Source organism: Lepidochelys kempii, chromosome 6 (assembly GCF_965140285.1).
Source record: "Lepidochelys kempii isolate rLepKem1 chromosome 6, rLepKem1.hap1, whole genome shotgun sequence".
Lineage (NCBI taxonomy): Eukaryota > Metazoa > Chordata > Testudines > Cheloniidae > Lepidochelys > Lepidochelys kempii.
In genome coordinates, this window is record NC_136385.1 from 5,272,538 (window position 1) to 5,284,647 (window position 12,110).

Below are 12,110 nucleotides of genomic sequence, written 5' to 3' on the forward strand. Positions count from 1 at the left end.
TAAACTGGAGTAATAGGAATAGGATGAAATTTAATAGTGAGAAGTGTAAGGTCATGCATTTAGGGATTAATAACAAGAATTTTAGTTATAAGCTAGGGATGCATCAACTAGAAGTAACGGAGGAGGAAAAGGACCTTGGAGTATTGGTTGATCATAGGATGACTATGAGCTGCCAATGTGATATGGCTGTGAAAAAAGCTAATGTCGTCTTGGGATGCATCAGGAGAGGTATTTCCAGTAGGGATAAGGAGGTTTTAGTACCGTTATATAAGGCACTGGTGAGACCTCACCTGGAATACTGTGTGCAGTTCTGGTCTCCCATGTTTAAGAAGGACGAATTCAAACTGGAACAGGTACAGAGAAGGGCTACTAGGATGATCCGAGGAATGGAAAACTTGTCTTATGAAAGGAGACTCAGGGAGCTTGGCTTGTTTAGCCTAACTAAAAGAAGGTTGAGGGGAGATATGATTGCTCTCTATATATATATCAGAGTGATAAATACCAGAGAGGGAGAGGAATTATTTAAACTCAGTACCAATGTGGACACAAGAACAAATGGATATAAACTGGCCACTAGGAAATTTAGATTAGAAATTAGACGAAGGTTTCTAACCATCAGAGGAGTGAAGTTTTGGAATAGCCTTCCGAGGGAAGTAGTGGGGGCAAAAGATCTATCTTGCTTTAAGATTAAACTCGATAAGCTTATGGAGGAGATGGTATGATGGGATAACATGGTTTTGGTAATTAAATATTCATGGTAAATAGGCCCAATGGCCTGTGATGGGTTTTTAGATGGGGTAAGATCCAAGTTACCCGGGAAAGAATTTTCTGTAGTATCTGGCTGATGAATCTTGCCCATATGCTCAGGGTTTAGCTGATCGCCATATTTGGGGTTGGGAAGGAATTTTCCTCCAGGGCAGATTGGAAGGCCCTGGAGGTTTTTCGCCTTCCTCTGTAGCATGGGGCACGGGTCACTTGCTGGAGGATTCTCTGCTCCTTGAGGTCTTCAAACTACAATTTGAGGACTTCAATAGCACAGATATAGGTGTGAGGTCTTTTTTAGGAGTGGTGGGTGAAATTCTGTGGCCTGCATTGTGCAAGAGGTCAGACTAGATGATCATAATGGTCCCTTCTGGCCTAAATAAAATATCTATGAATATCTATCTGATACACCAAGTTTAGTTCATTGATTTCTAGTCCCACATTTTCTTGTTTACCAGGCATGATCTTAACACAGTCCTTGCATTAGATCCTGAGGGCCTTTTTGTTTGGACTAATTCAGTCTGTCTCCCTTCTGTACCTTTTCCCATCAGTACTGATTGTTATGGGTTATTTTGACGCTTCATGAACTTACACTCACTTTTTACAGTTGAGCTCGCAATAATGGTAAATTTGCAGACCCAGTTATCACAGCAGACCTTAATATTGTTAATCCTCAATGGAAGCAGAGAGTTTAAATTTTACATACCTTAGGTGTCACTTCTATTTCTGAGGGACTGGATACAAAAGAACAAGAGCCGAAGCGTAGGGGCTTGCTTTTAGAAGGCTTGCGCACCCTTATTGACTGGTACTTCATTTCATTGTCCTCAATTGCCTGTGAAGTACAAGCACCATTATTCCTTGGAGATCCAAAGAGAGATGGATGGGCCCAGGGGAGAAAGGGTCCAGATTCCTTTTTAACTGCTACATCGCAGCCAACGGGGAGAAGAGTCTTTGTGATCCCAGGGGCAGTGGCATTACAAAAGCTGCAAGTGAGGAGTAACCTTGAGGAACCTGCATTTTTAGTGTGATTTTGCTCCCAATAAGGAAAGTCAAATCTGCTCCCCATCTTCATTTCATGGCTGGATCCATATTAAATTAAGGGACTAAGAACTGACAGCAACCAGCTTTGTACCTTCCAGAGGGCCTCCAACAAAGCCAGGTGAGACCAGACTATATATGGAATCATAGATTAGGCTTGGAAGGGACCTCAGGAGGTCATCTAGTCCAACCCCCTGCCCAAAGCAGGACCAACCCCGACTAAATCATTCTAGCCAGAGCTTTGTCAAGACGGGCCTTAAAAACCTCTAAGACTGGAGGATATCCCTGATGGCAGTACCATAAACAGCAGGGATGTGGGGTGGGGACAGCAGCAGGCCTTATTTCACATAATGAGCATCTCAGGCCTTCTTTCTCCAAGAAGCAAAGAGAGGCCAAGACAGTCCTGAACGATTCCAAAGGCCTGAGACAGACAGTCTCTTCGGTCCTCACACGGGGCTTCAAAGAGGCATGTGAGAAAGCCTTTATGTACACATAGAGCAATGCACAGGCGGTAACCCTGGGGGAGGGGAGGGCTGCATGTGATGCACTCGTTCCTCTGTGTAGCTGCTTAATTGTCTAGCCATCTGGCTGTTTAGCCATACCCGGCTGCCTTCCTTCCCATATATAAACCCAGCCCAGAACTCCAGAGCTCTCTGCCTAAGCTGTCTTCCTTATCTGTGTGGCCCAGGTAGGCAGCATGTCCCATCCCAGTCACATGGGACTGGACATAACTCACTCAGATTCAACGGAAATCCTTTCTAACATTTCCGAGGTAGAATTACACTCTGGGGAGTGAGTTTGGAGTCACTCGGCCCTCAGAAGCACACATCACTGCACTGGTTTGTGCAGTTATTTCACTACAGTGCATGCTAGAGGATGTTGCAACTCACTCCTTCTTCTCAGCCCAAGTGTAGCTTGTGGATCTGGACAATGTATATCTACAGTATATTATTATTGTATTCTCCTTTACCTGTACTAGTGAGAGATCACTGGGTATCAAGTAGAGGTGGAGGGTTACATCTGCAGCCCTGCTGGACCGATAAAGCAGCACCAGGGTGTGTATTGGAGGAAATAGCTTAGAATAGATCTGTTTCCAAAGCAGTCCAATTGGAGAGAAGCTGGGGTTCTCCAGCACGGCGTGGAACGGCCTCACCCGTGTTGGACTTTCCAGGATCATCCCCCAGTCAACAAAATGGGCCACTTGAAGCTGAGAAATGTCAACCTCTGCTGCTGTTGAAGGACAACAAAGAACGTGAGATTTTACCTGTCTTGTTCCCCTAGCTGCCTAATGGCTGGATCAGGGCTTGAGAGTCAGGACTCTGTTCCCTGCTCTGGAGGAAATGTCCATTGTAGACAGCTCACTGCTCATTTGCTCTCCCCAGTGTGAGATCAGCATTTTGAAACCAGTGTTTCTTGCTTCCTGTCCCAAAAGATCAAATGACCTTTGCCCAATTTCCTACTGAACCCATGGCTCTGGAATAATCTTTGTCATGGCTCTGCTCCTACATTCTTTCTATACATTGGTGACCAAAATTGGACACAGTACTCCAGCTGAGACCTAATCCGTGCTGAGTAGAGCGGTATTATCGCCTCCCGTGATTTGCATACTATACTTCTGTAAATGGAACCTAAAATTGCATTTGCTTTTTTTGCAACAGCATCGCATTGCTGACTCATGTTGAGATTGTGACCCCCCACCACTCCCAGATCTTTCTCAGCAGTGCTGCTGCCAAGCCAGTTATCCCCCATTTTGTATTTGTGCATTTGGTTTTTCTTCCCTAAATGTAGCACCTTACATTTAGAAGGGTGTTGATAAGTCGGAGAGAGTTCAGAGAAGGGCCACAAGTATGATTAAACAATTAGAAAACATGCCTTATAGTGAGACTCAAGGTGCTCAATCTATTTTGCTTAACAAAGAACTGACTTGATCATAGTTTATAAGAACCCCAATAGGGAACAAATATGTAGTAATGGGCTCCTCAGTCCAGCAGAGAAAGGTCTAACAGTGACAGTAATTAACCATTGGAACAATTTACCAAGCTTTGTGGTGGATTATCCATTACTGGCAATTTTAAAATCAAGATTGGATGTTTTTCTAAAAGATAGGCAATACGTTTGGGGAACTTTTCTGGCCTGTGCTATGGAGGAAGTCAGACTAGATTATCACAATGGTCCCTTCTGGCCTTGGAATCTATTAATCTAAATACCTTTAAAAACCTGGCTTATGGAAATCTCCTGTGTGGCTGAAAGGAGCTATAGAATGCCGTTTGTAGCAGTATTTTACTACCGTACCTGCAAGGCACAGGAAGTGCGGGAGGTGAACGGCTGCCACGGCCCTAGGTGGTTCTACCCTGATGTTGAACAAAGGGCTGGACACCATCCATTGCTGCTTTTCAGATGTGCTCATTCGCCGATCCCAGGAGTCGTATCCATATTGGATGGTCACGGCTGCTATCACCTCAAACCCCAGTTCAGTTTCAGAGCAACGGAACGAGCCTGCCCTTGGGAGGTGAACCCTGCAGAGCATGGGGAGAAAAGGGTTAAACAGCACTGGCTGGAACCATCTCACTACCTTTTCCAACTGACCCCAGGTGCCCTCACATTTATCTCCTTAACTCTAGCTCCAGCTCAGCCCTGTGCTTTGATATCAGGATTACTCTATATACAACAACAAAAGCTGGGTGATAATGAGAACACTTGGACCTTCTCAGACTCCATCCCTGTTAGGAGTTAAGGAGAGTCAGTCTCACTGGAAGACTGAAAGCTAGTTGCTGGCCCAGCACTCCAATCACTTAAGCATTAATCAGTTCCCACAGGAAAGACCTGATGGAGGAGTGGAGTACTTCATTACCTACTCAGACTGGAGGCTGATAAGCTAAGAACATAAGAATGGCCATACTGGGTCAGACCAATGGTCCATCTAGCCCAGTGTACTGTCTTCTGACAGTATTCAGTGCCAGATGCTTCAAAGAGAATGAACAGAACAGGGCAATTATCAAGTGATCCATCCCCTGTTGTCCACTCCCAGCTTCTGGCAATCAGAGGCTAGGGACACCCAGAGCATAGGATTGCATCGCTGAACAACATGGCTAATAGACATTAATGGACCTATCCTTCAGGAATTTATCTAGGTCTTTTTTGAACCCAGTTATAGTTGTGGCCTTCACAACATCCTCTGGCAAGGAGTTCCACAGGCTGACTGTGTATTGTGTGAAGAAGTACTTCCTTTTGTTTGTTTTAAACCTGTTGCCTGTTAATTTCATTTGGTGACCCCTAGTTCTTGCGTTATGTGAAGGCGTCAATAACATGTCCTTACTCACTTTCTTCACACCCGTCACAATTTTATAGACCTCTGTCGTGTCCCCCCTTAGCTGTCTCTTTTCCAAGCTGAAAGGTCCCAGTCTTTTTGAACTCTCCTCACGTGGAAGCTGTTCCATCCCCCTCATCATTTTTGTTGCCCTTTTCTGCAACTTTTCCAATTCTAATATTGCTAATTATAATTACAAAATCATAGCTAAGTATCCCATTAGCTGAGAGGACAGTTAAGAAGAACTGGAAGGAAGTGCAGAGCGGGGTGGGGGGGGGGCTGGCAGAGTTGGGAAGAAGTCAGAGCTCAGGGTGGCAAAATCTCTTCGTCTTCCTCTCCCAGGGGAAAGTAGCTGAGGACTGGAGAAAACTGTAGACCACGTTGCTGTGCAGGTCTGTGATGGTGGTTTTGGGGGAGGTTATAAAAATAACACTTATGGAGGTGCTAACAAACAGAAGGTTCATAGATTCATAGATATTTAGGTCAGAAGGGACAATTATGATCATCTAGTCTGACCTCCTGCACAACGCAGGCCACAGAATTTCACCCACCACTCCTGCAAAAAACCTCACACCTATATCTGTGCTATTGAAGTCCTCAAATCGTAGTTTAAAGACTTCAAGGAGCAGAGACTCCTCCAGCAAGTGACCCGTGCCCCATGCTACAGAGGAAGGCGAAAACAGTGTCCCAGGCTGTTTGCGTGGCATCGCAGGACATTGAGCCCACCCCATGGGATGCTGCGCACTCAGTGTGATAGGAGCTGGCCTGCGCTCCCAGACACAGACAGCTGCAGAGGGGGTGACACCGAACTCCCAGCCCCAGCTCTTACCTGTACATCTCCTGGTTCCCATCTGGGCCCCGAACAGTCTCAGGGTGTATTTCTTCTGGAGGATCCTAAAACACAGGAACTGGCATTAACTTGGCCCCACTGGGGATTTCCCACTGCAGAGCTCTTTGCAGAGGGAATCTGAGCAGCTGTGGCCAAGTGTTCAGCTGGGGGCTGTTTCCATGGCCTGGGACCCTGGCAGCGTGGCTGGCAGGGGGGACTCTGACCAGCTGGATTCCAGCCCCACAGTCAGTCATTCCCTTGGTGCATTTCCCAGGGGACAGAGATGCCCCGGTCTGGGCAGTGGTGTAATTCTCAGAGGTATGGCTGAGAGGGAGGGGAAGAGATAGAGAGAAGGGTGAGGCAATAGATGGACCGACAGACAAGGATCTGAGTGATCCCACAATCCTTTACCTCCTCTCTGGGACACAAGTCACATTTGTCCTGTCCCCAGGGGTCCCTGCTGGAATCCTTGCTCCGGCTGGTCTCTCCTGCAGCAGAGAGGGGGAAAGGCCCTTTCACATCTCACCTTCTCACAGCATTGGATAATGAGCCCCCATCCCCCGTGCACAGCAATGGGATCTGGGCATTTCCATCGGCAAACTCCCCCATGGATGGATCTGTTCTGTGCATTAACCCAGCTCTGATGCTGCTGCTGTGCAGGGGCCACTGGGCTCGCAAGGCCTGGGGGAAGGGCTCTGTGTTGAGGGAGAAGGTGGGGCGGCACAGGATAGATGGGTTCAGTGAGGGGGACTGTCATAAACATACAGATAAGGGTAGCATAAAATCCCTCCTGAGCAGCTGTACTGAATCTTTACCTGTAGGGGTTAAGAAGCACAAATAACCCAGTTGGCACCTGACTAAAAGGAACAATAAGGAAAGAAGATACTTTCAAATATGCGGGGGGAGGTTTTGTTTATGCTTTCTTTGTTTGTTCCCTCTCCGGAGGGAGAGAGAAGCCAAGCAGGGACAACATCTCCTGAAAATATACCTGGAATAATCCATCTAAGAATTATAGAAATTGTAAGTGAGGCAAGGAAATGAGTTAGGTTATCATCTTTTGTTTCAGCCTGTGAATTTTCCCTATGCTAAGAGGTAGTTTTATTCCTGTTTTTTGTAACTGTGAAGCTGAGTCCAGAGGGGAGTCCTCTGTGTTTTAAATCTTTTTATTACCCTGTAAAGTTACCTTCCATCCTGATTTTGCAGGTGTGATTCTTTTACTTTTTTTCTTTATAATAAAGTTCTTCTTTTAAGAACCTGATTGATTTTCAGTGTCCTAAAAACCAAAGGGTTTGGTCTCTGCTCACATTGTAACCAATTGGTTGGTATATTATTCTCAAGCCTCCCCAGAAAAAGGGGTGAAGAGGTTTGGGGGAATATTTTGGGGAAACAGGGACGCCAAGTGACCCTTTTCCTGCATTTTTGTCTAAATCACTTTGTGGTGGCAGCAATACTGTCCAAGGACAAGGAAGGGAATTTGTGCCTTGAGGAAGTTTTTAACCTAAGCTGGTAGAAATAAGCTTAGGGGGTCATTCATGCAGGTCCCCATATCTGTACCCCAGAGTTCAGAGTGGGGAGGGAACCCTGACAGGATCAAGGCATAAAGGGGAGAAGAGTGGGCAGGATGTGGGGTGGGGGCAGAATAGGGAGGGGAGAGCCCAGAGTGATCCTGCAAGCACCGGAGATTAAACCTGATGCGGGTGATGAGGGCAGTGGTGGCAGGGTCGGATCAGGGGATGGTCAGAACAACAGGTGGAGGGGACGTTTTGTTTCTTTCTGCTCAGCCATGAGCGAGGCCCATCAAACCACCTGCAACTCTGGGCAATTTGAACCTCACTCACCTGCAGCACCAGCCGCAGACCCAGTGGAGGGCAGGAGGGTCTGTTTCCAGATGATCTCTGGGGAGTGAATAATAATAATAATAATAATAATGTCATTATTGTCTATTTCCCAGGCGCCTTCCATCCCAAACTGCTTTCCAGGGATAAACATGTAGCCACCTCTGGGGTGGGGCACAGCAGACCTATGGGGTCAATTAGCCTTATATCCTGACCCGTTCCTGCTGCCCCTGATCAGACCAACAGGCCCATCTAGCCCAATATCCTCCCACCTCCCTGTCACCCAGATCAGACCTATGGGTCTGTGCAGTATGGCAGAAGTTTGGCAGCACAGAAATGCAGCTACTTCTGGGGTTGGGGCAGCTGGTTAACAAATGCACAGCAGTGTTGCACAGTAATCGCTCACTTTGGTGCTGAAATGTAGCCACTTTTGGGGTGGGGCACAGCAGCTGGCGAACGGCCACCCAGTGATGCTGCACAAATAGCAGTTTGGGACAGGAAGTGAAAGAGAATCCTGAGCCTACTGCACTTGGAGGCTGTGCACAAGCCGAATTGCTTATACCAAATGGTAACTGCAAGGAATAAAGTGGACCCACTGGCACTGTGAGAGCAGAAATGCATGTGGCTGCGATAGGTGAGTGTGCATGACAGAGAGAGAGAGAGAGAGAGAGGTGGAGCTACAATCAGCACCACCCACCTTCTGCTGCCTCTGTCTTTGCAGCAGAATTGGGGTCGGAGTCACTGTCTTCATCGATGCATCCTGAAAAGAAAAATGGAAACTGACAAAATTCCAAACAATCTGAGCCAAATTCTGACCTCAGTGAACCTGGTGTAAATCCAGAACAACCTCACTGAGTCAGTGAAGTCAGGGCTGGATTCTGATCTCAATTACACAGATCTAAACTTGGAGTGATTCCAAACAGATTAACCAAGAGTTCCAGTCCAGTGTGCTATCCACTAGGCAACACTACCTCCCACTTTGCCCACATCTTTCCTTGAAAACAGAGGTTTGAAACTGGACGGCAGTAGGTGAAAATTTCATTGTACTATTATTTTTCCATCACTGCAGCACCCTGTACTGGCCTATGGCAAGGCAGAGTCCCCTGCCCAGGAAGAGCTCTCAGCCTGTAAACCTAAAAGACGATAGAAAGATTTCCATGCACGTGCACAAACTGGAGTTCTTTGAAGTTGACTCTGCACATTCCCACTCATGGAATACGCCAACGATACAGTTCTGAGGGTGGACAGCAGTGCCCTTTGGAGCACCCTCCTGCCCTATTCTTGCCCTGCCTGTATGTGCTGAGGGTCTGGCTAGGAAAGGGGGCCTGGCGCTCCAGTCACCTTGGTTCCTTCCACCACCTCCTCAAGTCCAAAGTTGTAACTAGTACCCTAAGGAAGTGGGGAAGGTGGACAGGGAGTAGGAATGTGCAGAGTCCATCTCTGAGAACTCCAGCTCCAGGTGAATAACGTTAATTTCTTCTTTCAGTGGCCTCAGCACGATCCCTCTCATGGGACAGTTTGATAAGCAGCACTCCTGTCTCTGGATGGTGGGATGCGGAGTCCTAGTTAAACAGTAATAGTAATATGGCCTTACCAATTTGGCTCCAATCTGGATGCCAGATCAGGGCAGTGGTGTTCCATGAAGGTGTGAACAGAGCTCCAGGTGGCAGTTCTGCAGATCTCTAAAGTTGGGACATGTCTAAGGTAGGCCATGGAAGCCGCCTTTGCTCTGGTGGTCTCTTGGAAGAGGGACAGAGCCACGTAGGAGTGTGTAATGCGTGTAACTTCACCTCCCCCGACTGAGGGTGAGGGCTAGGAAATGTACTGGCAAGTGAATTGAATATTTGAGATAGAATTCTGTTACCACTGTGAGGAGGAGTTTAGGGTGAGGGGGAAGAACCCCTTTATCTTGTGGAAGACTATAAATGGTGGGTCATCCATAAGAGCTTGTAACTCTTCCCTTCTAGCAGATAGAATGGCCACAATGAAGACTGTCTTAACTCACCTCCCAAAGTCTCAAAGGGCAGTTTCATGAGCTAAGTATGAGAAGGAGGTCCCGTGTTGGTGTAGGTTCCTTGACTGGAGGGTAGACATTCATTAGTCTCTTCAGGAATCTATTTACAGAGTCATGACTAAATACAATCTCATTGTCAATTAACACATGATGCCACTTTCATGGATAAGAAAAGCCTTAAGCATCTCAAATGAAGTGTTTCAGAGTAGCAGCCGTGTTAGTCTGTATTCGCAAAAAGAAAAGGAGTACTTGTGGCACCTTAGAGACTAAATAAATTGGTTAGTCTCTAAGGTGCCACAAGTACTCCTTTTCTTTTTTCAAATGAAGTGGGTACTCCAATGCAGGTTGAACAGGAGCTGAAATTGGGTTTATGCTCAGAGCTAAGAGAACCTTTTCCACTTAAGGTCATAACACCTGCAGGTTGGCTGTTTCTTGGAGTTTGAGAAAGTGTCTTGAACTTTTTTTGAGCAGAACAGACTCCTGTGGTCCATGCTGCCATATGCCATTACGGTGGGTCTGGGTGGCAAATCCAATCACTCTTACGGGTCAATAAATATGTGGTTGCTAGGAGACACAGACTCCTTATGATATCTTTAGGAGGTCTGAACATCATTATTGTCTCGCCCATACTGTAAGGGGAGGGTTGGGGGTGGGAGGGGTACTGAACTGAATGGAAAAGCCTTTGGACAATCTCCAGAATCCATCTGTCCATAGTGATGGCACTCCAAGTGTTGAAGGAGTGAGAAAGATGGTTTCTGAAGGTGTGTGGGGGGGGGGAGGCAGGCAAATGAGTGATTGGGTAGAAATTGCTCAGAGGTTTTCAAGGATCTCGTCAAATCTGAGACCTGGTGCATAAGTAGATGATGAAACTAATTTCCCTTCAGGATGGGGCTTATAAGTCTCGGGGGGGAGGGATAGCTCAGTGGTTTGAGCTTTGGCCTGCTAAACCCAGGGTTGTGAGTTCAATCCTTAAGGGGGCCATTTAGGGATCTGGGGCAAAAATTGGGGATTGGTCCTGCTTTGAGCAGGGGGTTGGACTAGATGACCTCCTGAGGTCCCTTCCAACCCTGATATTCTATGATTCTTCCCTTCTCTGCTGAAGATGAGCAAGGGGTTTCTGCTGATATTGTTTCTTTTTCACTAAATAAGACAAAGACAATTGGTATTGCTGCCTGTGATACCTGAACATTGGCACATCAAACCTCCTCCTCAATGACTTAGAGATCTTAGGCAATCCAGCTGTAGACACAGTGTCCTTTATCTTTTCTAGAAGTTCATCAGTTCCAGCACTGAATAATCCATGCCTCTCAAATTGAAGATCTTCCACCCTGGTTCTGTTTTCGGGAGGGAGACCAGAAGAGTGAAGCCAAGACTTATATCTTAGTGTAATTGCTGAAACTGCCACACTGGAAGGTGCATCTCAGAAGTCAAACAAGCCTTTAAATCATGTTTTGCCACTGGCTGGCCTTCCAAAATGGATGTTCTGGCCAGTTTCCTCTGCTTTTCTGGCAGAGACTTTGCAAATAGACCAATCATCTCCCTTAGGTGGTATTGATACCGAGACATTACTGCCTGGTAGTTGGACACTCTAATGCTCAATGTAGCAGAGGAGAAAACTTTCCTACCCAGGGTATCTAATTTTTGGCCCTTTCTATCAGAATGGGTAGAATGGAATTTACCTCAGTTTGTTCTCTGAACAGCAGCTGCCACTACCAATGAGTTTGGAGCAGGGCGAGTATGAAAATCCCTCAAGGGGAAGTTGATAGTTTGTCAGCTTTCTTAGAATTGCTTGCCCAGGGGTGGATTCAACCTGATTTTGTTGTTCTTGGTTTCTGGTTGCAAACCCTGTAGGACTAGAATAATCCTTTTTGAGGGTGATTCCAAAGTATCAAATGCTAGATGTGTTGGAATGCTAGGGCTGAAGCCATACTGGGTCAGACCAAAGGTCCATCTAGCCCAGTATTCTGTCTTCTGACAGTGGCCAATGCCAGGTGCCCCATAGGGAATGAACAGAACAGGGAATCACCAATGGCCATGGAATGGTATTCATGGTAATCATCAGGGGTTTCAAATATACAAAGCAGGCTGGGTATTTGACACCGCTGGGATAGAGAGATTGAGAAGTTACCTAATAGGATACTGACACTTTACATTGACACACTCTTGCCTTGCAAGGAGCATGGGAGAGATTCAGGGACATGGTGAGAGAGCAGAGTTAAGGCTGTCTGGGGTAATGGCATTTCCAGAGACAAAATTAGTTTCTGATCACACAGATGCTATCACCAACATACTGGAATGAGTCAGCAAGGGTTCTAGTAGGGGTAG

The 12,110-nt window shown here is 46.5% G+C and overlaps 1 protein-coding gene across 7 annotated transcripts in view; it reads right to left on the reverse strand.

The window, feature by feature from the left end:
- Positions 1-12,110, reverse strand: part of LOC140912354 (uncharacterized) — a 70,335-nt gene that overhangs the window by 13,314 nt on the left and 44,911 nt on the right. For all 7 annotated transcript variants that reach the window (XR_012159273.2, XM_073346610.2, XM_073346608.2 and 4 more), the window contains exons 12-18: positions 8,469-8,531; positions 7,775-7,831; positions 6,348-6,424; positions 5,937-6,001; positions 4,093-4,316; positions 2,771-3,030; positions 1,469-1,594 (exon numbers count right to left, since the gene is read on the reverse strand). Coding sequence is in view for 6 of the 7 variants with exons in the window: in XM_073346610.2 (XP_073202711.1) it covers positions 1,469-1,594; positions 2,771-3,030; positions 4,093-4,316; positions 5,937-6,001; positions 6,348-6,424; positions 7,775-7,831; positions 8,469-8,531 (872 nt within the window). In the remaining variant the exon portion in view is untranslated. The remainder of the gene's footprint in view (positions 1-1,468; positions 1,595-2,770; positions 3,031-4,092; positions 4,317-5,936; positions 6,002-6,347; positions 6,425-7,774; positions 7,832-8,468; positions 8,532-12,110) is intronic.